Source organism: Salmo salar, chromosome 15, assembly GCF_965601325.2.
Source record: "Salmo salar chromosome 15, fSalSal1, whole genome shotgun sequence".
Classification (NCBI taxonomy): Eukaryota; Metazoa; Chordata; class Actinopteri; order Salmoniformes; family Salmonidae; genus Salmo; species Salmo salar.
In genome coordinates this window covers 89,616,964-89,643,807 of record NC_138305.1, presented here as the reverse complement: position 1 = coordinate 89,643,807, position 26,844 = coordinate 89,616,964, and the positions used below count along the sequence as shown (strand labels likewise).

The following is a 26,844-nucleotide window of genomic DNA, read 5'->3' as shown; positions in this document are numbered from 1 at the left end:
TTCACGTCATTAGAACAGTGTTTTAATCTATTTGTGTATTAATTAGAGTACCATGAGTATATGGTAAATCTCTATCAGTTAATATTGTCAAAATCACAAGGAACATTAATAATAAGCAGAAAGTAAATAAATGATTAAATAATATCATAGCATTTACAACTTCTAAATACTGTAGCTCACCACATTACAATTACACAAATTCCTCGTAAAAATAAAAGTGCACAGGGGAAAACAAGGTACAGTATGGTCCTAGGGATATGTTTAGGGATATTAGGGATATGTCTGTGTTTACACTTCCCGCTCACACCCAAAAGTAGACAATTTGCTGTCCAGACATTTTCAAGGCTACAGATGACATCTGTCTAGCTTTGAAAGATGTTGAAGCAGCCCACAGTCCTGAAATGTATGTACACAATGACAATGTGTCATCATACCAATAACAACATCAGCCAAGATTCACAGATCAATTTTTAGACAAAGCAACAGACAAACAAGTCAAGGGCACAGAGCCCTAAAGGTGGTACTATATTTACTGCCATCAGGTAGAGATAAAGTTAAAAGGATACTTAGCAATCCTGCCAGGCCTAAACCAGTGACTTAGCAGTGAATCGTTAATTAAGATTTTTCTCCCACTGTCATATAAATCATCATATAAATAATATTTATCATATAAATAGTTTCTCTACCAGGTGTCACTGCTTTTATCAACATGATAAACGTATCAATGTATCCCTCTGCCTAACGTGCAGTCAATATCTCTCCATTAGTAGGAATATTACACACGCACATCAACATGTACGCATGCACTTCCACACCCACAAAATACACCTGAAAAGCATGTACTTTTTACAACTTCATAAATGTAACTGTAACCAGACTAACTGTAACCTTCATATTTTTGTTAAATTGCTGCTGTATTGCATTTACAGCACCAACCCAGTGTCAATGCCGAGCATGAGAATAGAGGAACACTACCAGGCTCCAACCACATCACCTTGTGTGCCTGGATTGAAGAAGATGGTGGATTTGCTTGGGAACACCTGTGTCCCCCAGTTAGTGGGCAGTGGGCATTCCAGACCCAGTCTGATTCACGTATACAACTGTTTATAGACGCGCTAGTGGGCAATGTTCATTCCGGACCCAGTCTGAGTGTAACACCCATTGTACGTCTTGTTTCCTTATGCAAATGAATAGATGGGGCTCATGGGGGAGTGGGCCATCGGGGAGTGGGCTTCCTGGCTCCTGCTCTCACTGAACTCTGTGTCTCTGTCATCCCTTTCTTTGTGTCCAGTGTACTGGCCAATGAAGGAGCCGTCCTCGTTGAACTCAATCTCCTGTCCATCACCATAGTCCACCAGACTGTCGTCACTATCTGTCCGTTTCATCATGGTGTCTACTGTCGTCTGGCCCCTGCCAACTTTAGTCTCTTCCTCCCTGGAAGAAAAAGGACAATATCAGAGGATATGCTTCAGCAGCCGTGGTTATGGCTTAACCGCTTTCTGCATACAGTTCTAGACTAACTGGCTATAATATTTACCGTCGGGCAGAGTAGGGAATGGTGGTGACACGACTTATCCTGAAACATTAAAATAGATTGTTTAGGAATTGTGTTGAGAGCGAGTGTTGAAGAACATTGCTATAAAATGTCCTAAGATGGTTGATCATTCAATCAAATCCCTTAAAACCATTCATTTGTTTCAACAATGATAACACGCTGAATTGCAGACACAGACCTTTTTTATGTTGTTTTTTTGTTCAGATTTCTGATTATTGGTTATAAATATAAAATAAAGTCAATATATAAGTAAAATAATACTAAAATAATATAGTAAAAATGGTGTACATGGTGTAAACTTCAGTGTTAGTCTTATCATACCTTTCCAGAGACCTTCAGTAGTCCAAAAGCGAAAAGAACAAGGATGAAAATGTGAAAACATTAGTAGTCAGAATAGAGAGATCAATTGGGGAGTATTGGGGAGTTACCAGGAAAAATACATTCTTCTGAAATAATGACAACACCAAATGGTACAATATTGTTAGGGAATTAAATGATTTTTTTCCAATGTTGAATATTATTACCATGACATATTACATAATGAATACATGTTCATATGACAGTAGATCACTGTTCATGTGGAATTATTTAGATACCATAGCTGTCTTAAAGGGAAACTGACATGAGGAGGAATACTTCACAAAATTATTATACATGATATATGTGGTTTACTTTGACCTATACAAATCTGGCATTGGTACCACTGATACCTATCTCAAGTCAAGGTTTTCTCAGTTGATTTTCAGACAGTTCTGCTATATTGCTTACCGATAGTCAAATGATCCCTCCTGATCTTTGTCATCCACTGGCTCCAATGTCACTTCTTTCTTGTCCCGTACTGAAAATAAAAATCTCTGTCTTGTTACTTTGACCAAATATAATATAAGCAATGCATACTTAGGGTAAATGTATCCTATCCATTAGATTGTTTAGTGCAATTGTGGGATCAGAAGCTTTATGCTAGTGATTTAACTATAGCATTAGGAATGACGTGTCCAGAACATTTTGAATGGGTTAGCCAAGGTGGGGCACAGACCCAGTTAAGGCAGGCCATAACATTTTGAACCTTAATCAATGCAAGGTGAATTTTATCAATATAATTATGATGGTTGAATGCGTGAAATGTTTGGCGCATTTCCCTGTTCAAATCAATCATAAATAATTTCCAAAAGTCTTGTTACAGTGTTTCCATTCAAGGTCAGGATTGTATATAAGGGCATTAGCATACAGCAGTAAATTCACTTGAAAGTGCCATCCAGAGCGTGAATGAATTATACCGTGACATTCAGGGGTCTCTATTTTTTAATGAGCCTCCTATAGGCGGGCCACAGTGTGATATTTTATAATATATAGTTTGTTGTTAGACATAAAATACTAAAATCACAAGGAAAGCAGCTCAAGTGATTTTAATGTAGGAAATCTGTTCCCAAGTATTCCCACGCATAAATAGAAAGGCATATGTGATTGTTTTCAATTATTCTGTTTTTGTCAAATACTATATATCTATTTGGGATTCTTGTAGTCAATTTACAGTGTACAAATAATTTATAACTACAGTACATTCGGAAAGTATGACTCCTTGACTTTTTCCATGTTTTGTTACATTACAGTCTTATTCTAAAATTTATTAAATCATTTTCCCCCCTCATCAATCTACACACTACACCCCATAATGACAAAGCAAAAACAGATAAAAAAAACAGAAATACCTTATTTACATAAGTATTCAGACCATTTGCTATGAGACTCGAAGTTGAGCTCAGATGCATCCTGTTTCTATTGGTCATCCATGAGATGTTTCTACAACTTGATTGCAGACCACCGGTTGTAAATTCAATTGATTGGACATGATTTAGAAAGGCACACACCTGTCTATATAAGGTCCCACAGTTGACAGTGCATGTCAGAGCAAAAACTAAGCCATGAGGTCGAAGGAATTGTCCTTAGAGCTCTGAGACAGGATTGTGTCGAGGGACAGATCTGGGGAAGGGTAGCAAAACATTTCTGCAGCATTGAAGGTCCCCAAGAACACAGTGGCCTCCATCATTCTTAAATGGAAGAAGTTTGGAATCCCCGAGACTCGTCCTAGAGCTGGCCGCCTGGCCAAACTGAGTAATTGGGGAGAAGAGCCTTGATCATGGAGGTGACCAAGAACCCGATGGTCACTCTGACAGAGCTCCAGAGTTTCTCTGTTGAGATGGGAGAAACTTCTAAAAGGACAACCATCTCTGCAGCACTCCACCAATCAGGCCTTTTATGGTAGACTGGCCAGACTGTCACGTCCTGACCAGTAATAGGGGTTATTGTAGTTTGGTCAGGACGTGGCAGGGGGTATTTGTTTTATGTGGTTCGGGGGTTATGTGTATGTAGAGGGGTGTTTTATTTATGTGTTCCGGGGTTTTGGTGTATGTTCTTGTTTTGGTATTCTAGGTTTTTCTAGTTTGTATATTTCTTTGTTGGTCTGTGTGGCTCTCGATCAGGAACAGCTGTACATCGTTGTTCCTGATTGAGAGTCATATATAGGGAGCTTGTTTTCACCTGGTTGTTTGTGGGTAGTTGTATTTTGCACTGCTGTTATTATAGCCTGTGAAACTGTCGGTCTGTCGTTCTTTGTTTCTTGTTTTCGTGTTCACTTTAATATAAATAAATAATGATGAGCACGCAACCCGCTGCGCCTTGGTCCCCTTCTTTCTTCAACGACAGCCGTGACACAGACGGAAGCCACTCCTCAGTAAAAGGCACATGACAGCCCACTTGGAGTTTGCCAAAAGGTACCTAAAGGACTCTCAGACCATGAGAAACAAGATTATTTGTTCCGATGAAACCAAGATTGAACTCTTTGGCCTGAATGCCAAGCGTCATGGATGCAACCTGGCACCATCCCTATGGTGAAGAAATCTCTCAATATCCTTGAATGGCCCAGCCAGAGCCCCGACTTGAATCTGATCAAACATCTCTGGAGAGACCTGAAAATAGCTGTGCAGCAAAGCACCCCATCCAACCTGACAGAGCTTGAGAGGATCTGCAGAGAACAATAGGAGAAATTCCCCAAATACAGGTGTACCAAACTTATAGCGTCATACCCAAGAAGACTCGAGCATTTGCAAAAATGTATAAAAAAATGTTTTTGCTTTGTCATTATGGGGTATTGTGTGTAGATTGATGAGAATAAAACAACTATTTCATTAATATTAGAATAAGGCTGTAACCTAACAAATGTGAAAAAAGGGGTCTGAATACTTTTCAAATCCACTGTATGTTCCGGTCCCACAACCATGCGCTCAAGGAAAAATATTGACCCACAGCTTAATGTAATTGGGGACCCCTGCTTTATAGTAAAGACATGTACTTTAACTGTAAAAATGTATTACCTTTTAATGAGTCATGAACACAACTAGTCATGATGTTGTCATCTGATTGTCAAACAAATCACTTCAAAAACTAGGCCAGCCTCCCTCAAAAAATGTACAATAAAAAAAGAAACGAAACATAATGATTTCTTTTTCATGACGATCCACTTTTCATACTTTTCCAGTCAATTCGTAAGATGCTGAATCTATTTCACTAGAGAAAGTATCTGAGTGAGGCACCCCTCTGTCGTAGTATCTGTAGCCCAGCCTAGTGGTTAAGAATGTTGGGCCGGTAACTGGAAGGTTGGTGGTTTGAATCCCTGAGCCGGTAAGGTGGAAAAGTCTGCTGTTCTGTCCTTGAGCAAGGCAGTTAACCAAAAACTGCTCCCCGGGTGCCAATGATGTCAGTTAAAGCAGCCCCCCCACACCTCTCTGATTCAGAGGTGTTGGATTCAATGCACCTCTCTGATTCAGAGGTGTTGGATTCAATGCACCTCTCTGATTCAGAGGTGTTGGATTCAATACACCTCTCTGATTCACAGGGGTTGGATTCAGTGCAGAAGACAAATTTTGGTTGAATGCATTCAGTTGAACTCTTTTTGTCCAGACAGCATCATATAAATGGGCTACACATACTAAGACAGAGGGGCTCTGTTTTGCTCGGATGCTTTCTCCGGTGAGATCGATGAATCTTGCTGTCGGTTCTTTTTCTTGGTAAAAATGATCAATATATTCTGAGACAACCTATCAGATCTGAATTTCTGAGGGGGCCGCTGGGGTGGCCAACCAGATTTCAGGGCACCCCCTGGACATGCCACTGAGTATTAGGTCTGTCTCTCCATCTAAGAATGTTAGTCCTGTAATGGAGAAGTCTTGTGGACTACAGTATTGCTACAGTACCTGGGTATTTGCCCCCTCGGCTCCTTTTGATAAAGCAGACGACCAGCAGGATGAGCACGAAGAGAGCCACAGCACACATCACACCAATTACCCAGCCCTGAGTGGAGAGGTCCACCTGCTCCCGAGCATAAGCTGTATGTAAACACCCAGACATGATTAATTGTCGTGATCAAATCTGCAGATGTGTGGATGTTTAATGGCTTGTAATTGTGTGCTGTGGTTGACCTGCAGTGTTATACCTTCAGTTGTATAATGGGGTGATTCCTCTGTGTACCACTCTCCTACCCCGATTCTAGTCTGTGCTGCTATGGTGAATCTATAGCGGGTGTAGCGATCATATCGGCGAACAGCAAAACTGGTGGTGTTTGGGGGAAATTCCTCAACACGCAATTCCTCCCCCTGAGTTGCGTTCACTGTAGAGAGAGTGCACAGTAGTGAGCCATGAGAACGTATGGTTAAGAGACATGCAGCTACTGTACTTACTGTAGATACTGTACCTTATTTGCTCACCTGGCTTATGAGTAAGTCTTCCTACCTGTCTGATATTTGAGAATGTATCCGGTGACGATGCCATTGGGCTCTGCAGGAGTGTCCCAGTCCACCCAGATCGTGTCCAAATGTCTCTGCTGGATTCTGAAGGATCTTGGAGCAGAGGGTGCTACAGACATAGATCAGAGGTCAAGTATGAGAATAAACACTGGGAAATACATGATTAGGAAAAGAACCATGACAGAAAAAGTGTCTGCCACATCTAATTCAGCACCACAACGCTTTTCCTTACTTCCCTCTGGAGTGGAGAACTCTATGGTGTTACTGGGATGTCCCTCATATCGGTTGTTGGCCACCACTATGTACATCTTGTAGTTGCTGTAAGGGATGAGTCCCGGCAGGACACCAGAGCGACGCGACCCGCTGGGTGGAAAGGCTTTAGACTTCATGGCCCTGCTCACACTCAGCCACCTCAGCTGGCTACTGTCTCGCCAGAAGTACACCTGGGATATGGGGGGACACAGCACATGCATTCGTTCTCTCTTTTGTTCTGTCGTTTATTCCCTCATTCATTCATTCATGCAGCCAGTGTGTGAATGGCTCTTCCTCCACCTCTCTCCTAATGAATAACAATTTCGCCTGGATCTCTACTTGTCAGAACAGATTGTCACACTTGGAATTGAAAACCAGAAACTAAACAAGCCACCTATTCCCGTTAGTCTGACCTTGTATTCCTTCAGTTCTCCCATGATGCTGGTGTTAGCCACGGGGTCCCAGTGCACCGTGACCTTAGTGGCCTCTATCTTGGACACACGCAGGTTGAGGGGGGCAGCAGTGGGACCTGAGAGACACCCAGAGGAAGTTGTAATTCACTATGGTATGGCTAACTATGGTATGGCTAACTATGGTATGGCTAAATGTCAACTAGGTATAGACATGACAAAGATCAGTTTTATGTGTGAACAATAAACATCCATGAATTCATGGGATGGCATGGGTCGATCTAGGTCTATAGCTACCTGTAAATGTATATAAAAAAGTGTCTCTGTATCTGCAGGAAGGGATGGGTGGTCATACTCACGGTCTTCTCCAGAGTAGCCTATGACGACAGGAGACTCTGGGCCCATCCCAAAGTCATTGACAGCCTGGACCTTTATCTCATATGGTGTGAAGGTGTCTGTGTCGTAGATGTAGTATTTACACCACCAAGTGGTAGCGTTCTTCCACTCCTCCTTGGACTTCATCCGTTTCCACCACACCAAGTACTTTAGGTGGGGACCGTTCCACTCTCTGTTGTTTAGTGCCTTTTCCCCATACCAGACACGGAAGTTCAATTGTACACAATAAAAGTTGTTATTCTTCATTGAATAAACATTGAGTTACAAATGAATGAATGGAGAATTAGCTTTTGAAAAAACACTTAGAATGTCTCACCTCCCAGCTGATCATCATGTTGTTTCTCCATGTTCCCACCCCTTTGATGTTTTTAGGGATGGCGTCTGGAGCTGAGAATCATAGCAAGTACACAGATTACTTTGGGAAAGCTCATTGTCCAAGTTTTTTAATATGAAAGATAATTGTTGTCAGCTGTGTTCCTGTTTAATACAATTAATGAAGCCAATAAGAAATCCGTTATTCATATCACATTATCGAACTCATCAAGCATGAAATACTCACGTGCTCCACCAGTCTGGAAGTTGGCTGACGAGCGACTGGGTTTACTCATACCAATGTCATTGATAGCAATGACCCTAAACTCATAGATAATGAATGGTGACAGTTGCAGAATGACAGAGTTGAGGTTTCCAGGGTACGTGGAAAGGTTTCTCCACTTGAAAGGTAACCAGTCGTCATCATCATACTGCACCAGGTATTCTGGAGGAAAAGCCCAGAAGAACACACTGATTCCTTCAGTTGTTGGTAGCTAACTCTGACTATTTCAATGAAACTATGGTGTATATGTGGCCTGAATCCAGGCCTATGTTTACTCTGGATGTCTTGCTCCTGAGGTGTAGACTGTAGGGTAGAGCTGTTACCTTTGATAGGACTGTGATTGCTATCTCCAGGGGTCCAGGTAAGCCTGACGCTGCGCTCAAAGGGGTCCGACAACTGCAAGTTTGTTGGGGGGTCTGGACGATCTGGGAAGAAGGTAAGGAAACTTTTGATGCAAATTCCAAAAACATACAGCATGCTTATGAAGTCTCTATCTGCTACTCTTACATAATGAAATGTAATTAACATTACATAACATGTAATGCAATTGCTGAAACACAGTGTATGTACTGTAGCTATGTATGTTAACTAAGTGTCAAGTTATTGTCCCACCCATCACCACCAGGCGGGCGGAGGCAGTGTTCTTGTCCAGCTCAGTCTTGATGATGCAGGTGTAATTGCCCTCGTCTCCTCTGTTGACGTTTGTGATGACCAGAGTCGATTCATCCAGCGACAGCCTGGAGATAATTAAAAGGACACAATACTGTTATTATTACAAAGTCATCTTGACAAATTCAGTTGAACTATTCACCATTTAGCCTTTAGTTATACTCAGATATAGACTATAACTCTGTTAATTTGATTTTAGCTACAGTGGTGGAAAAAGTACCCAATTGTCATACTTGAGTAGAAAATGACTCAAGTAAAAGTAAAAGTCACCCAGACAAATACAACTTCAGTAAAAGTCTAATAGTATTTGGTTTTAAATACGCTTAAGTATCAAAAGTAAATCTAAATGCAAAAAAATACTTAAGTATCAAAAGTAAAAATATAAATCATTTCAAATGGTTTATAATAAGAAAATCACATGGCACAATTTTCTTGTTTTTCATTTTATTTACAGATAGCTAGAGGCACACTACAACATTCAGACATCATTTACAAACTAAGCATTTGTGTTTAGTGAGCCCTCCAGATCAGAGGCAGTAGGGATGACCAGAGATGTTCTCATGATAAGTGAGTGAATTGGACCACTTTCCTGTCCTGCTAAGCATTGCAAATGTAACGAGTACTTTTGGGTGTAAGGGAAAATGTATGAAGTAAAAAGTACATTGTTTTCTTTAGGAATGTAGTGAAGTAAAAGTAGTCAAAAATATAAATAGTAAAGTAAAGTACCTAAAAAAACTACTTAAGTAGTACTTTAAAGTATTTTTACTTAAGTACTTTACACCACTGGTTAGCTATAACTATAACCCCATTGTCACAATGGTTACAAGGACAAGTAGTCATATTCAGGCTCACCTCCAGCCTATGATGAGAAACTGTTTGTTCTTCAGCCAGGTGGTGGTGACAGCGACCGTGGGGTCATGTTGGGCCTTACACTCCAACCGGACATCAGTCCCCCGGAGGACTCTCATATTATCTGGGCGTTTGAGGATTTTGGTGGACTCTGAAAAAGAGAGGATAAGGACCATGAGAACACCTGCAATGTGATCCATGAACAGTGTAACTCTAGATTGAACGACATGCAGAAGCAAAGTGTTACAGTAAATCTATTATTAGGCATTCACCTTTGACCTCTAGCTTGACCTTGTTTTCATCTCGTCCTGCTACGTTGCTGACAATACACAGATATGTCCCCTGGTCATCCATACGGGTGCCTCTGATCTGTAGTGTCCCGTTGCTGTGTACTTTAAAGCGATTCCCCTCCAGGTTGCCCAGTCCGTACTTAGACCTGTGAAAAAACAGGTAGTCAGTTACACACATGCATACACACACGAGAGAAGAGCATCATAAACATGTTCTCACCAGCGCAGATCAGGCACGGGCGAGCCAAAATAGCGGCAGTCTAGCCAGGCGCGTCTGCCCTCAATGACCTTCACCAGGTCAGTCCTAGGCCTAAGGATACGTGGCATTGCATCTGCAGATAAGAAGATGAGACATTAGACAACTCACATATACTTTTTATCTTCATTCCTGGCTGTGGAGCGATTTTAGTGCCAATAGAAATCGTATAATTTTGAATTTTGCACAAATTAAATCACGAAATGTATAAATTGATCTTTTGTTTCATGATTTGAAACTGAATTGAATGAATGACAAATTGACGTTTAAATTCAATATTTATACATTCAGTTTCAATATGGTATATATTGCATTCACTGTCTGCATATCCAGTTTACAAACTATAATTTCAAGTTTATCAAAGTTTCATATATTCAACTTCTAAAACGCATTCAGATTCTGTTTTCAAATGCAGTTCTCTAAATTCAGATTTAAAACCAAAGACAACATCCTTGTACTTTGCCAGCCAGGAAAGTTAGAGGAGAACAGATAGAATCCAACTCTCTATGTTCATAGGTAGAAAATAAATTCAACATGCCACATTGGCTTCAGAAATGGCCAGAGGTTTCTGTTCACCACAGAGAGTTTGATTCTATTTGTTCTCCTCTACCTTTTCTGGCTGGGAAAGTACCAGGATGCTGTCTCTGGTTTTGAATCTGAATTTAGAGAACTGAATTTGAAAACGGAATCTGAATGCATTGAATATATGACACTTTGATTAACTTGAAATGATGGTTTGTAAACTTGATACACAGACAACGAATGCAATACCTACAATCTACCATATTTACAGTATAAATATTGCATTTGAATATTCTATTAAATTGAAATTGAACTTTAAAACTGAATTCAACTGAATTCAATGATTCAATTTGTGCATTACAAATTAAAAAATATTACATTCAAATTCAATATCCTAATATTCTGAAATTCAAATAACATTTCTGTTGGCATTGAAATGTCTACATATGTGGCTCTGAAAATACTTGGTGTTGCATCTTGAGGAACAGAAAACGAAACTGTATCACACTAGAATCCTGCAATGGTGACCTAATATCTTGCATTTACACATATGCCAATGGATAAAGAGGTTTAGGGATATTTTCTGCAAACAAATGTGATATCTTACGCAGTACGTTGATGTAGGCATTGGCAAACAGGTAGCCATACTGGTTAGAGGCATTGCACTGGTAAACACCAGTGTTCGCCACAGTCACAGAACGGAAGGTAATTGTGTCTCCTGACACCTCCCTGTTCGGGACTGGAGTAGCATCTGGAAAGGATAGGAGAAGAAGAAGTAAACTATTATTTCCTAGTAGTTCAACTTACTTTACCATATAACCTTTTCAATTAAGTGACAACATGGCTGATATTATTCATATCATTATTGAAAAATGTGAGTGGCATCTATAATTGTGCTTAGGTTAGCTGCTTACCCTCTATTGTATCTCCGTTGATGAACCAACGGATACTGGGCCGGGGGATGCCGTCAGAGCGGCACACTAAGCGTGCATTCTCCTCTGGGGCCAGCACCAGGTTACTGGGCTTTTCCAACCAGAACGGCGCCGCTGTCATGGAGATCAGGTCAGCAGAAAAACACAAACATATCATATCACATAAATCTACATAAATATGAAATATTTCCGTAATATCAAACACCATACAAGGACAAGTAACCATGTCCAGGCTATATCAAACTACTGAATATCAAACTAATGGGCTATTTCCTCCCACGGGAAATCAAACAGTGTAATGTAAAGTTCAAATCGAAATCCTTGTGAGAGTAAATATGCTGAACATGTCCCAGTATCTGTGTGTTGGTGTGATGAAGGGATGTAGATGATTGGCTGACCTTTGATCCGGACAGTGATGGTGTGTTCCAGGTATCCAATCTTGTTTGTGGCAGTGCACGTGTATTCACCAGAGTCCTCAAAAGTGGCCTTGGGGATCTGCAGTAACTTGTTGTAGTTCTTCACCTTCATGTTGGTCGTGTCCAGTTCCTCTCCATCTTTGGTCCATGTGATGACAGGGGTTGGACTATTATATGGTAATTATAATTAAAACCAAATAAAATCACAAGTCAGGTGTATTCAGGATGCTTTGAACGTTGAATGAACATTCAAAACTTGACGACTTGGTTTGAAGTAGTAATAGTACAAAACAAGATACTTGAGGCATTTCAATGTAGCCTTGTATGACTTACAACACTGTCAAGGACATAGCAAGTTGCACCGGCAAAACTGGGAAGTGGAATAGAAGAAGAAGTATGGAGAATAAGCACATTAATTACCATATAAGTTTTGCCCGTTATAAGGAATCAGAATTGTTCCACTGACTTGATTAGCTGTTGTGAAAGACCAAATAAATGAAACAGATATGTGTGAAATATGACCGGAGTCTGCATTTGGTCCTATTTTAATTACTGTTCATTGAGATACAGTACGTTAAATATACCTCCAACAGTTGGTTTTGTTTAATTCAGGGCCCTAAAAACGATAACTCGAAAGCATCATGATACTGTACAAGCCTCTTGTTCACCACAGGGGGCTTATTGGAGCTGTCATTTGTGACTGAGACTTTTAAAAATGTGCTTCAAACAATGTACAGTACAATTGTGATTGCTATGCATACATTTTTATATTATTTCTTGATACATTTGAATTTTGAAACGAGGTCTAGTTGCGGCCATAACCGGAATAGATTGTAAACGACTCTTGGCGGAATTCAATTGCTTGACTGCCGCGGTTGAGATTAGCACATTGATTTGTTCTCGAGTTCCAGTTTTTTTGAGCTGTGTATGTTTTGGTTCTATAAAGCTGTGTCCATCGATAACATTCTACAATCAATAAAGTGCATTCTTTCTAGCACCATGCAATCAATGTTTAGTTCTAAACATGTATTTTTCTTCGCTATACTGTCTGCAGCATGATCTATTTTCCTAGCCTCGTGGAGAAAAGCATTGTGATAGATTGTTTAGGCCTGTAATCGGGATCCATTGTTTCCCCTTCAAATGTTTAAATTAAAAAAGGGGCAAGCTTTTTACCCTCTCAATTCGAGCACTGCTGGTACTCCTATATTTGAACTATTGTGTTGTCCCATGTTTCTGTTTTTACTGTTATTGTTCTGGCCTCTTGGTGAAGTCGTGGTTGTAAATAAGAAGTGGTTCTCAACTGACTTGCCGAGGGAAAGAATGTCCCAAAAAGTGTCGTTGAGAGGATCATGGCTAAATCGTAAAAATTCATGAAAACAACTATTTGCATTTTGGTCTTGATTTTATGTCAGGTGAAAAAATCGGATTTTAATAACACATTTTTTTAAACAGGCGGGGTTATGACTTTAGCCATAATTATGACTTTGTGCCTGTGGTAACTAGTGACGACCGATGATCACTCACACTCCAGCAGCGATGCACTCGAGGAGCAGCTCCTCCCCCTGCAGGACAGTCTGGGAGCTGGACCTCCCGGCTGGAGACAGGAAGGTGGGAGCGGCCTCAGACACCATGCGAGCTGTGGAGGAAACACAACACACCACACAGAGTTAGAACCACAGAGATAGATAGAGGACTCTATTACACAAAAGCCCACTTTAGAATGGGAAGGATCAATATGGACTTTCACCATTTTGAAGTCGTCAACTGGGTGGGACTTCCTATGGGTTAATGCTGCAATTTGTAACTTTTTGGGTGACCTGACCCAATTCACATAGAAATGTGAGTTACAGATCTATCATTCTCATTGAAAGCAAGTCTAAGAAGCGGTAAATCTGTTCTCCCCTAATTCTATGATTCCGGTTTTGTACACCAGCTTCAAACATCACCAACCTTGGCTTTATACCTGTTCCAACAACACACTCTAGGTGGCAGTGTGCACTCGTTCAGTTTGTTTGCCAACTCATAGAAGTAGTAGAAGAAGAAAATTGACTACTTAAAGTGGAGATGGCCTCAATGACGCTGCCCGTGTTCTCAGAGACATCATAATGGGACAGATACAATGACGCAATGTCTATCTAAGTCTATGGTTCGAACTTTTGTCACTTAAATATCCTGACAGCATGGACAACGACTGTGGTTTGACTACGACTGGTACTTTACACTGGGTATGGAAAACAGTGGCGCCTAACTCATCCTGGGCCTGAAGACTGTGTGTCAAGGCAGACCAATGTTAAAGAATGTTCAGGTTGTTAAGACAAGGAGGTTGTTTATTCTTGACAGTATACTTAGTAAAAAATTAAACACAGCAAAAGAAGCAGAGCACACACTCACCACTGCACTAGGTCAGTAAGATCGGAGAAGGGCTATGGTGAGTCGTATTAGGGATAGTCTGAAATAAAACAATGTGGGGCAAACCAAAGCAACAGTTTAATAAGGTCAGTTAGTACATGGTAAGTTAAGTAAATGATGCAACATCCCTTGTGCTACATACCAATACTCACTTGTAAGGACTCTTACGGTAATAGGCATCTTCTGTTGGATTATGTTTTTGTAGGGGAAGCGTGCGTTGCAGCAGTAGTCGGTGGCAGAGTCATTGACGTAGACATTAGAGAAGTAGAGATCTCCATTCACCCCCATAGACACTCTACGGTCTTGTTTGATAGGCAGCATGACTGGGGGGTGGGGCTGGTGAGGCCAGTTGAAAGGTCTCCCTGATGAACCTGAAATAAATACAAAGTTATTTATGCATTTCCTGGTAAGGTCATCTGGAGTTGATAGGATAAATACAGATAATGTTTGGGATAAGTGCCATATTACAAAAACATGAACAAAATAAGCTCATCAGTTCTGAAGGAGAGACAGGTGGTTGTCATTAATTATAGAATATCAATGCCATTCCTAGACATGATGTACTTCTGATGTGAGAATAGGAGGTAGGCTCTACTCACACTTGCTCATCCAATAGGTCTCAGGTTTGGGAGGGCCTGGAGGAGGGCTGCAGTCCAGGACCAGAGGGAGACCAACACTCACCGTTACCGGTTCCAACACCTCTCTGGGCCACAGAGGGGCCCCTGACATGAAAACATAGGGTTAAGAGGATGAGGTTAGTGGCATTTAACACAGAGAGCAGAATCTTGCCGGGATATGGACTTATCTTAACATAAGACCACTTTTGAGGTCTGAAAACGGCTGACAAAATTAGATTTTGTACGGATTTGTCCCTTTAAGCTTTGCTTGGTTCTGCCACCAAAGTTGAGCATTTTCAAGGTTTGAGGCCCTAGCTTTCGAATGTACTCTGTGACAATGGACTCAAAAGCCTGAATGGAGTGGCAGCTTACTAGAGATGCGTAGGTTGATCTTGTTTGAGTATGCAGTGCCATACTCGTTGGTGGCAACACACTGGTACTCCCCCTCATAGGCCTCCGGGTCAGCCCAGGCATAGATGTCCAGCGTCCCCGAACGTCTCCTCATCGAGGCCTGAGGGTCCCGTGCCACATTGAAATACTTCCCATTACGCCTCCATGAGAAACTTAGGGATAAAGGCAAGTCATTTGGTTAAAGTAGTTAAAAGAGTTGTACTACAGTTACTCACAATTTTTATACGGTTTTGAACTATAAAGAAAGTGCTTTTGATGTGTCAGTTCTTACATTGGGTGGGGGGTGCCTTTGGCTTCACACTCAATGACCATGTTGTCTCTGGGGTCCACAACATGATCCTTCAATGACTGTTTTATAATGGTGGGGGGCTGTCTGACTGTAGGTTGACAAGTCAAAATGAAAGACCTGATTGCATTAGGATTGTACATTAATTTACATACTGTATTTGACAATATACAGCACTGTACACTATTATCACCATTTTGCAGCAACACAATAGGTTGTATTGACTTACTTTCCAGTGGGACGTCAATGGCAGACAGTCTTTGCCATAACAGTAGTAATAGAGTGGATCTGGCCAGCATCCCCATCTCTACAGTGAATGACCTTCACCGACCCTGTTGAACTGCCGGATGCCTTTATCTAGGAAATGTTTCATAAGTGACCGATTAAGCAATTAAAATGTTTCATGAAATCAAATGAAATTAAATATCATGACATTTATGGGACCAATTGCTTGGTAAGACAATATTTTCTAGCGCAAAACAACAAAATAAAATGAAATGCCATTTAGTATCCAAACAGCAGTATTTAATCTCAGTCCCACTCAACAGTTTGCGCTGTCACATTCTCTGACAGAGTCTCTTTGTCACTGTTTCCAAACAATAGATCCACCAACGCAACACATGCCCAGGACTCAACTCCAGTCTCAAGCCATTATGAAAAACTTTCCTCCTCCACAGGACTACATTAATGAAGCTTTTGTTAGTTCCTGTATAGATTTACTTGAATCCCCAAAAAATACATTGTTATAATGTAATTAATATGTCACTACTATATTACCCTGTTAGTTATATATATATATAAAACTATATATAAAAAACTATATATATATATATATATATATATATATATATATATATATATATATATGATACAAAGTGTAACAAAACAGATCATTGATCAGACTCATTGATCAACTCATCTACAACAATTATCAGAACTTTTCCTCCTCTTATTAGAACACATTAGCTCATTACATCTGCGTTACCTTTCATAAGTACAATCCTTCAAGTGGAATATCATGAGGTTTCCCTCTTCCCCATCATCTCCATGACACTCCAATACATTGAGTTTCTCCACAATTCCAATTAGTCCAGTTAGTGCAGCAAACAGATAAAATCCTTGGTGGTCAATCAGTCAATTTTGTTTCCTTGGTCTATCAAATAGCAGGAATCTGGAGAGGCAGAGCAGAGTGAACATCTCAGTAATAGAGTTTCTGTCTGTGCCATGGCCATTCTGCACTCTGCCCACCCATCTCATGAATAATGAATGAGCTCCCTTTGCCCCCTCCTCACCACCCACATCTCTGTGCCTGCCAAGCTCCCTCTCTCTTGCTCTCTCGTGTACACGCACATATTCGTTCAAAGAAATCTGTGAATAAGTATCATGGAAAGTTTTAACAATGAGATGATAAAATGTGATTTGAGTGGAATGATTGAGCACTGCTTGGAATTGGAATGATTGACATTGTTGCGGGTTGGACATGACATAATTTGCATGGAAAGAAAGATGGTTGTCACAACCATAGATATAGAGCCTTGATACATGGTCTGTGGTCACAACCTTGTATGCTGACTCATTTGATGATGCCTATCTGGGGGAACTTATGACGGAAGCCAGACAGAATTGTTTGTATTTACATCAAAGCTGTGTAATAACAAAGCTTTATCTCTATTGCAGTCCCATACTCTGCTTATGGGCTTATTCATATTGAGCAATTTCAGTGGCAGAAATAATTCTACAGAAATACTCTGTGTACTCAGTGGAAACACAAGCTAGCCCATAGTCTGCACATGGTTAGCATTTTTATTGGTTTTGATGACATCAATGATGTGGGCCTTATTGTTGGCAGCTGAAAAACAGGGAACAGAGTATGAGTGCAATGTTTGTCTCAAATTAATATTATATGCAAGAAAAAACTTTGGCAAATGACCTCATCACAAAGGCTGTTACAAGGAATGACTGTTTTATTGGCAAAACAGAGGCATATGTGTAGCAAGCAATGTCTGTTGTGTCTGTTTGTGAATTGTGTTGAAAGCGATTTTATGGTGTCTAACCCTCCGGCCAAATTAACTTCCTTTTGTATGAAAACAAAAACAAACACTTCACTTGTTTGCACTCTGGCCACCTTCCCACTATTGTCTCCTTCCAATATGTAGCTCATCAGCATTTTCTATTCCAATTCTATTCCATACTCGACCACTCTAATACAGTACAACCCACAGGTGGCTGGTGGCACCTTAATTGGGGAGGACGAGCTCATAGTAATGGCTGGAACAGAAATTAATGTAATGGAATCAAACGCATCAAACATATGGTTTCCATGTCTTTGATACCACTCCATTCACTCCATTCCAACCTCCTGTGGTAGACCCAAGCAAGAACAATCATTCAGACTGACTGACATCCTCAGAAAGGGCAAAGGTCTAAGCCGTTCAGCGGAGGACTCTTCAGGAAAACAAAATGCTTTTTTTTCTAGAAGCAGCACAGAACTCTAGAAGAGGCCACTGTCTCTGTGGCAGTCTTAAGCCTCTACATAGTTCTGACCCAAGTAGGCTAGGAGCCCAGGAATGCAGACACAGCACAAATTCATGGATATGTACTATACTCTATGCTAAAATGGACAAACATGACTGGTGAGGGTAAGATGAAAACCAAACCAATTAATTATCTCTGCCTCTTTTTGCTAAAGAATCCAAAGGGTTTCACTGTAAGCAATTGTTTGGAGATGTCACACCCTGATCTGTTTCACCTGCCTTGTGCTTGTCTCCACCCCCCACCAGGTGTCTCCGGTTTCCCGTTTCTCCAGTTCTCTAGTTCTTGTTTTCTAGTCTATCCCGTTCCAACCTTTCTGCCTGCCCTGACCCTGAGCCTGCCTGCCGTTCTGTACCTTTTTGACTCTGCCTTGGATTACGAACCTCTGCCTGCCTGCCCTCGACCTTCCCTTTTGCCTGCCTCTTTGTTATAACAAATATTCTGAGAACCGAACCATATGCCTCCTGTGTCTGCATCTGGGTCATATCCTGAGTTGAGATAGTACGAACTGGCCATGACTGACCCAGCAGACTCGGACCAGCTCCACAACGCTGTTTGCCTGCAAGAAGCCACCATAGGAAGACACTAGGAGCTACTTTTGAACCTTATGGAAGGACTCCATACCTTGGTGGAACGCCATGACCAGGGTTTCAACTCATTACTGGAGCAATTCCGCTGACTATCTATTGGGCAGCAAGCCATAACGGAAACCTCCCGGATGCTCAGTAACCCTGCTACCAGCGGTGCTATTCCCCAGCCTACCCCGGCTTCCCGAGAACCCCACTTACCTCCTCCGGCGCGCTATGTTGGGGATCCTGGGGCCTGCTGGGCGTTTCTCTCCCATCTTTGAGCTGCAGCCCTCTTCGTTTCCTTCAGATCGTTCGAAAATAGCGTCTCTCATAATGCTGATGTCTGGAAGGGTACTCGCCTGGGCTACAGTGGTGTGGGAGCAACAATCCGCCGTTTGCCTTCGTCTGGAGGATTTTGTAGCAGAGGTGAGGAAGGGGTTCGATTCTCCAGTGTCTGGGAGAGAGGCGGCTCGGAAGCTACTTCCGCTACATCAAGACTTCCATAGTGTGGCAGACTACGTGGTAGACTATCGCATGTTGGCCTCCGAGAATGCCTGGAACCTGGAGTCCTTGGTTGACACCTTCCTTCATGGATTATCGGAGGAAATTAAAGATGAGCTCGCAGCTCGGGAGTTACCCATGGACCTCGACTCCCTCATAGCCTTGACCATAAGGATCGATGGGTGCCTATGGGAATGCAGGAGGGAGAGGAGGTCTGTTCTCGGCCACACTCGCTCATCAACGGTTTCTGCCTTGCCTCCGAAGAACCCCGGAAGTCCCCGGCGCCTGTATTCCCGAGAGAATCTGAAGTCACCCGAGTTCCCTCGGGAATCATCGGGGACTGGCGACTCGTCTCCTCCAGAGCCCATGATGCTGGGCAGGGCTAGATTGTCTCCTAATGACTGTTTACGCAGGCTGAGCTCCAACAGTTGCCTGTATTGTGGTCTACAGGACATTATATATCCACCTGTCCAGTAAAAGATCAGTCTCATCAGTAGGTACGAATACGCTGGTGGGCCTTACTTGAAGTCTCCAAACTCCTATTACTCGTACTCCTCTCCATGCTATCCTGCTGTGGGGTGACCGGTCTAAATCTCTCCCGGTGCTCATTGACTCTGGGGCTGACGAGAGCTTCATGGATGCTATCCTGGTATCTGAGCTGGGTTTCTCCACACAACCCCTCTATTCCTATGGACGCCAGAGCATTGGATGGACACTCCATTGGAAGGGTCACTCACAGTACTGTTCCCATTAACCTGGGAGTGTCAGGCAATCACAGTGAGTCCATACAGTTTCTACTAATTGAATCTCATGTTCCTGTGGTTTTGGGATTTACATGGCTCCAGAGGCACAACCCCTTGATCGACTAGGCAATTGGGTCTATCCTGGGTTGGAGCCCGTTCTGCCGTGCACATTGCCATGCACATTGCCTGAAGGCGGCGCAGCCTGTCCCGGGACGTCCTCCTGCGGAAACGGAGGATCTCTCCGCCGTTTCCGCGGAGTCCCAGGACCAGCGGGAGGTTTTCAACAAGGCTCACACCACATCCATTCCGCCGCATCATCCCTACGATTGCGCCATTGATCTCCTCCCGGCCACCACACCGCCTCAGGGGCGGCTTTATTCCATGTCTGGCCCAGAGACCAAGGCCATGGAGGAGTACATTGAGAACTCTATGGCTGCAGGGAGCATTCATCCTTATGCCTCCCCTGCCGGCGCAGGGTTCTTCTTTGTGGCAGAAAGGACAAAACCCTGCGACCGTGTATCTACTACCGGAGCCTCAATGACACTTTAAAAAAACGTTACCCTCTACCACTCCTCTCCTCAGCAGTCGAGCCTCTCCAGGGGGTGATCATCTTTTCAAAGTTGGACCTTCGGAACGCCTACCACCTAGTTCAGATACGGGAAGGAGATGAGTGGAAGACAGCCTTCAACACGCTAGCAAACACTACGACTACCTGGTTAGGCCATTCGGACGGACCTACGCTCCCACCGTGTTCCAGGCCCTGGTCAACGATGTGCTTTGTGACATGTTAAACTGGTTTGTGCTTGTCTACCTTGATGACATCCTTGTCTTTTCCCGTTCGGCTCAAGAGCATGTCCTCCTCATCCGACAAGTCCTCCAGCGCCACCTGGAGAACCAGCTGTTTGTCAAAGCGGAGAAATGTGAATTCCATTGCTCCACTATCTCCTTTTTGGGATACGTCATCGCTGCCGGGAATGTTCAGATGGATCCTGACAAGGTGAGAGCGGTAGTGGATTGGCCCCAACCCACATCCAGAGTGCAGATGTAACATTTCCTGGGATTTGCACATTTCTACAACAGCTTCATTTGGGGCTACAGCACCCTGGCTTCCTTTCTGCTCTCACCTCTCCCAAGGTTCCGTTCACGTGGTCCCCAGCTGCTGTTTTTGGATCTTAAGCATAATTTCATCACTGCCCCCATCCTAATCCATCTGGACCTGTCCCGTCAGTTCATGGTGGGGGTCGACGCCTCGGACATTAGAGTGGGGGCCGTTCTGTCCCAACGTTCTGCCCAGGACCAAAAGTTGCATCTGTGCGCTTTCCTGTCCCATCCCCTTAATCCTGCTGAGAGGAACTATGACATTGTTAATCGGGAACTTTTCACAGTCAAGATGGCCCTGGAGATGTGGAGGCACTACCTTGAAGGGGAAGGAACACCAATTCTTAGTGTGGACCGACCATAAGAATCTAGAATCTTGGCAGGCTCGTTGGGCTCTGTTATTTACTCGGTTAAATTTTACCATCGTGGTCCTCAGTTCTCGTCCAGGTTCTGGAAGGCATTCTGCACCCTGATTGGGTCATCGACCAGCCAGTTCTCTGGGTTTAATCCCCAATCCAAAGCCGGTCGGAGTGAGCCAATCAGGACCTGGAGACGATTCTTTGTTGCCTCGTCTCTGCCAACCCCACCACCTGGGGCCAGCAACTTGTGTGGGCAGTGTACGTCCACAACACCCTTCCCTGCTCAGCCACTGGTCTCTCGCACTTTGAGTATTCCTTCAGTTACTCCGCTCTTCCCTGAGCAAGAGGAAAAAGTCAGCATACCCTCCGCCCCTGGAAGAGAGCATGGTCCACTCTTCTTAAGACCAACTCCAGGTATCGGTGACAGGCGGACTGCCACTGGATCCCAGCTCCCCGCTATCGTCTCGGGCAGAGGGTATGGCTCTCCACTCGGGATCTTCCCCCCAGGGTGGAGTCCCGTAAACCTTCCCCCCGGTTTATCTTCCCTTTCCCCATCTCTAAAATCCTGGACCCAGCCTTCATCGCCGAGTCCCGCCAACACCCCGATCAACCAGGTATGGGCCCGGGTAGGACCCCCCTCATCACTGAGTGGGGGGGGGGGGGTCTGTCACACCTTGATCTATTTCACCTGCCTTGTGCTGGTCTCCACCCTCCACCAGGTGTCTCCGATTTTCCCCATTATCCTCTGTGTATTTATACCTGCGTTTTCTGTCTGTCTGTTGCCAGTTCTTCTTGTTTTAGGGCACCACCAGCGTGTTTTCCATTTCGCCAGCCTCCTGTGTCTGCATCTGGACCATAGGGCTCCCGAGTGGTGCAGCGCTCTAAGGCACTGCATCTCAGTGCTAGAAGTGTCACTACAGACCCTGGTTCAATCCCGGGCTGTATCAAAACCGTCCGTGATTGGGAGTCCTATGCGATGGCGTATAATTGGCCCAGCGTCGTCAGGGTTAGGAGAGGGTTTGGCCGGGGTAGGCCATCATTGTAAAATAAGAATGTGTTCTTAACTGACTTGCCTAATTAAATAAAGGTTAAATAAAAATATCCTGAATTGTGATAGGAGAGCCATTGCAATTGGGGCTTGGAGTCACAGATCACTACCAGTTCTGACCATGACCTGTGCAACCACTGAGGCCCCTGCAATAACAGACATATAACAGTATCACAGGAATGACAATTGAACTTGAGCATGGCTCATCCACTTGTACCGGTCTGGGCTTTTCCCCCAACGTCATCTTGATTGAAACAGAACTTGAGCCCCCTCACAAAGGAAACAAAAGCAAAAAGTATGTTCAGCTTGGCTCTTGGCATGGCCTCTTTCTTCCCATGCATTTGACTTCAGCAGGGTTTCAGTCTGACCAGTGCCATGCACCAGATTGCACAGTGTGAAGGGCTCGAGTGGCGGGCGGAGGCAGCTCTGTGAGGATAACAATGTCTCTATGTCCCGTGGGTCCCCTTTGGCACGTGAGGCTAGGGCTTGGCTAGGAGCAGATGGCATGTGGGAGGATTTCTCCATCTCTACACAAGCTGCCTGTTCAGGAACGGAGTCAGAGACAACCCATCACTCAATGCACAAGCGTCACTAGGCCTACACCAGTGAGGAGGAGGGGTGGCAGTTGCCAGACACAAAGGAGTATTCTTAAGGTAACATCAGGTGGCAGGTGCAATACTAAGCATCATCTTCATTTGGACTCTGCTGGAGTGCTTATGCTCTGTTGCCCCTTTAATGCTCTGTTTCTCCTGACTGTTGCCAGTAGTTAGAAGTTTTAGCCTGGTTTGAGCCTGGACCATTTCAAGTGCCATGAATATCAAATTAACATGGACAAGTATAAAAAAAATCAGACTACCAAGACTGTCATTATAACTGTGATCTTCAATCAAAAGCAAATACTGTATGTCCGCAAAAGAGACTAAAATAAGGTCAATACCAAAACAATGAGTGCATCTAAATGCATGCCAACAGCTTCTATTGGGAATCGTGGGAACCAAAAAATTAAATAAAAATATATATATTTTCCACATTTTGTTGTGTCACAGCCTGAATTTAAAATGGATTAAATTGAGAGCATGTGTCACTGGCCTACAAACAATACGCCATAATATATATGATTTTAGACATTTTTACAAATTAATAAACAATGAAAAGCTGAAATGTCTTTAGTCAATAAGTATTCAACCCCTTTGTTATGACAATCCTAAATAAGTTCAGGAGTGAAAATGTTCTTTACAAGTCATATAATAAGTTGCATGGACTCTGTGTGCAATAATAGTGTTTAACATGATTTTTGAATGACTACCTCATCTCTGTACCCCACACATACAATTATCTGTAAGGTCGCTCAGTCGAGCAGTGAATTTCAAAAACAGATTCAACCACAAAGACGAGGGAGGTTTTCCAATACCTCACCAAGAAGGGCACCATGGTGACTTTAAAACAGTTACAGAGGTGAACGGCTGTGATAGGAGAAAACTGAGGATTGATCAACAACATTCTAGTTACTCCACAATACTAACCTAAGTTACAGAGTGAAAATGAGGAAGCCTGTACAGAATATAAATATTTCAAAACATGCATCCTGTTTGCAATAAGGCAATAAAGTAAAACTGCAAAAAATGGCAAAGCAAATAACATTTTGTCCTGAATAAAAAGCGTTATGTTTGGGGCAAATCCAACACAACACATCACTGAGTACCACTTCATATTTTCAAGCATGGTGGTGGCTGCATCATGTTATGGGTATGCTTGTCATTGCAGGAGTAGGATGCTCTGTTTCAAGTGCCTAGGAAGTTTTTTTATGATAAAAAGAAATGGAATAGAGCTAAGCACAGGTAAAATCCTAGAGGAAAACCTGGTTCAGTCTGCTTTCCAACAGATACTGGGAGACAAATTAATCTTTCAGCAAGACAATAACCCCAAACATAAGGCCAAAATTCACTGGAGTTGCTTACCAAGACAACATTGAATGTTCCTGAGTAGCCTAGTTACAGTTTTGACTTAAATCGGCTTGAAAATCTATGACAAGACTTGAAAATGGCTGTCTAGCAAATATCAACAACCAGCTTGACAGAGCTTGAAGAATTTAAAGAACAATAATGTGCGAATATTTTACAATCCAGGTGTGCCAAGCTCTTAGAGACTAACCCAGAAAGACTCACAGCTATAATCACTGCCTCATTACAAAACTGCTGATTCAGTGAAAGAACCTCCCTCTTCTCATCTCAAAGGAGGATGAGATCATTTAAAGCTTGACCCTGCTTCTGATTCCTTCTGACGAGCAGCTAAAAGAGTACTCAGTCATACAAAGACACTTGTCATGGAATAAAATCTCAACATCTATCCAGGACTTAAAGATACAGTCCGTACGATGTGCACAACTCTCGTTTCATGTCTATGAAATACATATAAATGTAATGCAATTAAATTATTTTTTCAAAAGTCTTCAGATACAAAAATATAAACAACGGTGAAGAGTCATATTCTTCAACAATCACAGGGTAGCCTCTCTTAGTTGAAGTCACTAATGAGCAGCAGAAAATCTTTTGCACCAAGATTGCACCAATAATGCTTGTATTTAAATTCAAAGGCATTCATAATTGCCAAAAAGACATGCAATACAAGCAAATAAAACAAAAGTTACCTGGAGAATTAAGTTGCTGTATTTGTTCAGTCTCTTTCCACCTACAGTTGCAGCTACGGTGCTTCTCCTCTGCTGCTCTCTCGGTGAACTCAGAGCAGCTACTCTGGTCTTAACATCAGTCTACAATCAGCTTCTGAAAGTCAGTGTGTGAGTGTTGTGAATTTTATTTTGCATTATTTCCAACCACATGCGGGACAAAATTAGGTCAAACTCTCTGGTCACACGACATGTCAAATGGGCACCATAATGTTTCCTTTGTGTAATAGGGATACAAAGATAACGTCATCTCCGTCCATTGTGATAGCAAATGTGATGGCAGACTTCACAAGTCAGTTGAATAGAAACAAGGTCATAACGTGTCATTTATTTATATATCAACTTTAATAGGGGAAACATGTCAATTGGATAAAAGTGTATATATCAAATAATTTCATGCCTTTTGTTATCTGTGCTATTGCAGAGTGAAAGGCGGGGATTACTGACCTTGTGTCTTCTCTCTGGCTGGCACGGACACACTCATTCCCTCTCTCACAAGGCCTTTCTGTCCCAAACAAAGTGTGTCTTACACTGACTGACCACTGACCAGGGAGGGTACGGCCTCTAGATACAGGCAGGCTGCCGTTAACCCCTCTCACTCCAGCAGTACACAGTCGAAACTATACATGACTTACCGCTTTTAACTGCTCAGTTGTTGCATCACCAACACCAATCCAAGTCTGGGATGGGAATGACTGGGTCTGAGAGAAGTGAGATAAGTTACTACTTGAATGCAAAGGCTTCAGCTGAGCACAACAGCCCAACAGAGGCCAGACATTTCACAATTATGTGCGAGACAAGTTGCTGGATACATCAGAGTAATTCATAGCTATGAGAGGCTGAAGCTAATTTCACCTTGACACAAATATCATAGAAAAAAAACACAGTACATCATTTTAAAATAAATAATAACCCTAACCGTAACCCTTTTAGCTAACCCTTCCCCTAACCCCAACCCCAATACTAACCTTAACCATTTAACCTAACTCCTAAACTTAACCCTAACCCCTAGCCTAGCTAACGTTCGTGAGCTAGCTAATGTTCGTGAGCTAGCTAACATTATCCACCTAGCTAGAATTCAGGTGTTTTGCAAATTCATAAAAGGGATGCTAATTTCTGTAAATTTTGCTGCCGACTAACTGACCCTCATTAACCGGTCAACAAACGGTTACATTTTTTCAAAACACTAAAATGATGTGACCAACAGAAAACACTATCAGAGATATGTATATAATGACGAGATGCTTATGTTTCCGCCCTAACAATGGTATTCGTCCCAAGGCGAGAAGGCAGGCGACAAGCTTAGGCCCAAAATGTTGTCTCGGCCAGGTCGCAGTTGTAAATGAGAACTTGTTCTCAACTAGCTTACCTGGTTAAATAAAGGTGAAATAAATAAAAAATGTAAAAAAATAAGCCCATATAAAAGCATTGGGCTTATTTTGGACGGATTTTTGTGAGTGTGAAACCTTTTGCTTAGCCCCTTCCTCTCTGATACTATGCATGCACATGAGCATCAGACATTTTTCATGAAGAGCTTAATGGAAACAATAAGCCCATTGTCTTACAGTCAAAAGGCTATAGCCTATTATAGAACATGTAACTCCTGTAATGAAGCAGCTAATAAAATACACTTTTCTAAATTTGTCA

General features: G+C 42.5%; 1 protein-coding gene across 2 annotated transcripts; it reads right to left on the bottom strand.

The window, feature by feature from the left end:
- On the bottom strand, positions 1-26,075 carry LOC106572405 (neurofascin). Of its 2 annotated transcripts, none has more exons than XM_082962134.1 (26): positions 25,162-26,075; positions 15,894-16,021; positions 15,650-15,755; positions 15,340-15,530; positions 14,950-15,072; positions 14,503-14,721; positions 13,466-13,577; positions 11,924-12,108; positions 11,508-11,639; positions 11,201-11,344; positions 10,036-10,147; positions 9,798-9,961; positions 9,529-9,676; positions 8,620-8,744; positions 8,331-8,432; positions 7,972-8,169; positions 7,729-7,799; positions 7,376-7,598; positions 7,020-7,135; positions 6,587-6,797; positions 6,341-6,463; positions 6,045-6,218; positions 5,806-5,937; positions 2,324-2,393; positions 1,538-1,576; positions 1-1,434 (listed from the first exon to the last, which is right to left on the bottom strand). In XM_082962134.1, exons 2-26 carry the CDS (start codon positions 15,967-15,969, stop codon positions 1,179-1,181), a joined length of 3,552 nt encoding a protein of 1,183 aa, XP_082818260.1. In that variant the 5' UTR covers positions 15,970-16,021; positions 25,162-26,075; the 3' UTR covers positions 1-1,178. The 2 variants fall into 2 exon arrangements, with proteins under 2 accessions (XP_082818260.1, XP_082818259.1); XM_082962133.1 differs by lacking the exon at positions 25,162-26,075 and adding an exon at positions 16,650-18,081.
- Positions 26,076-26,844: the final 769 nt, after the last annotated feature.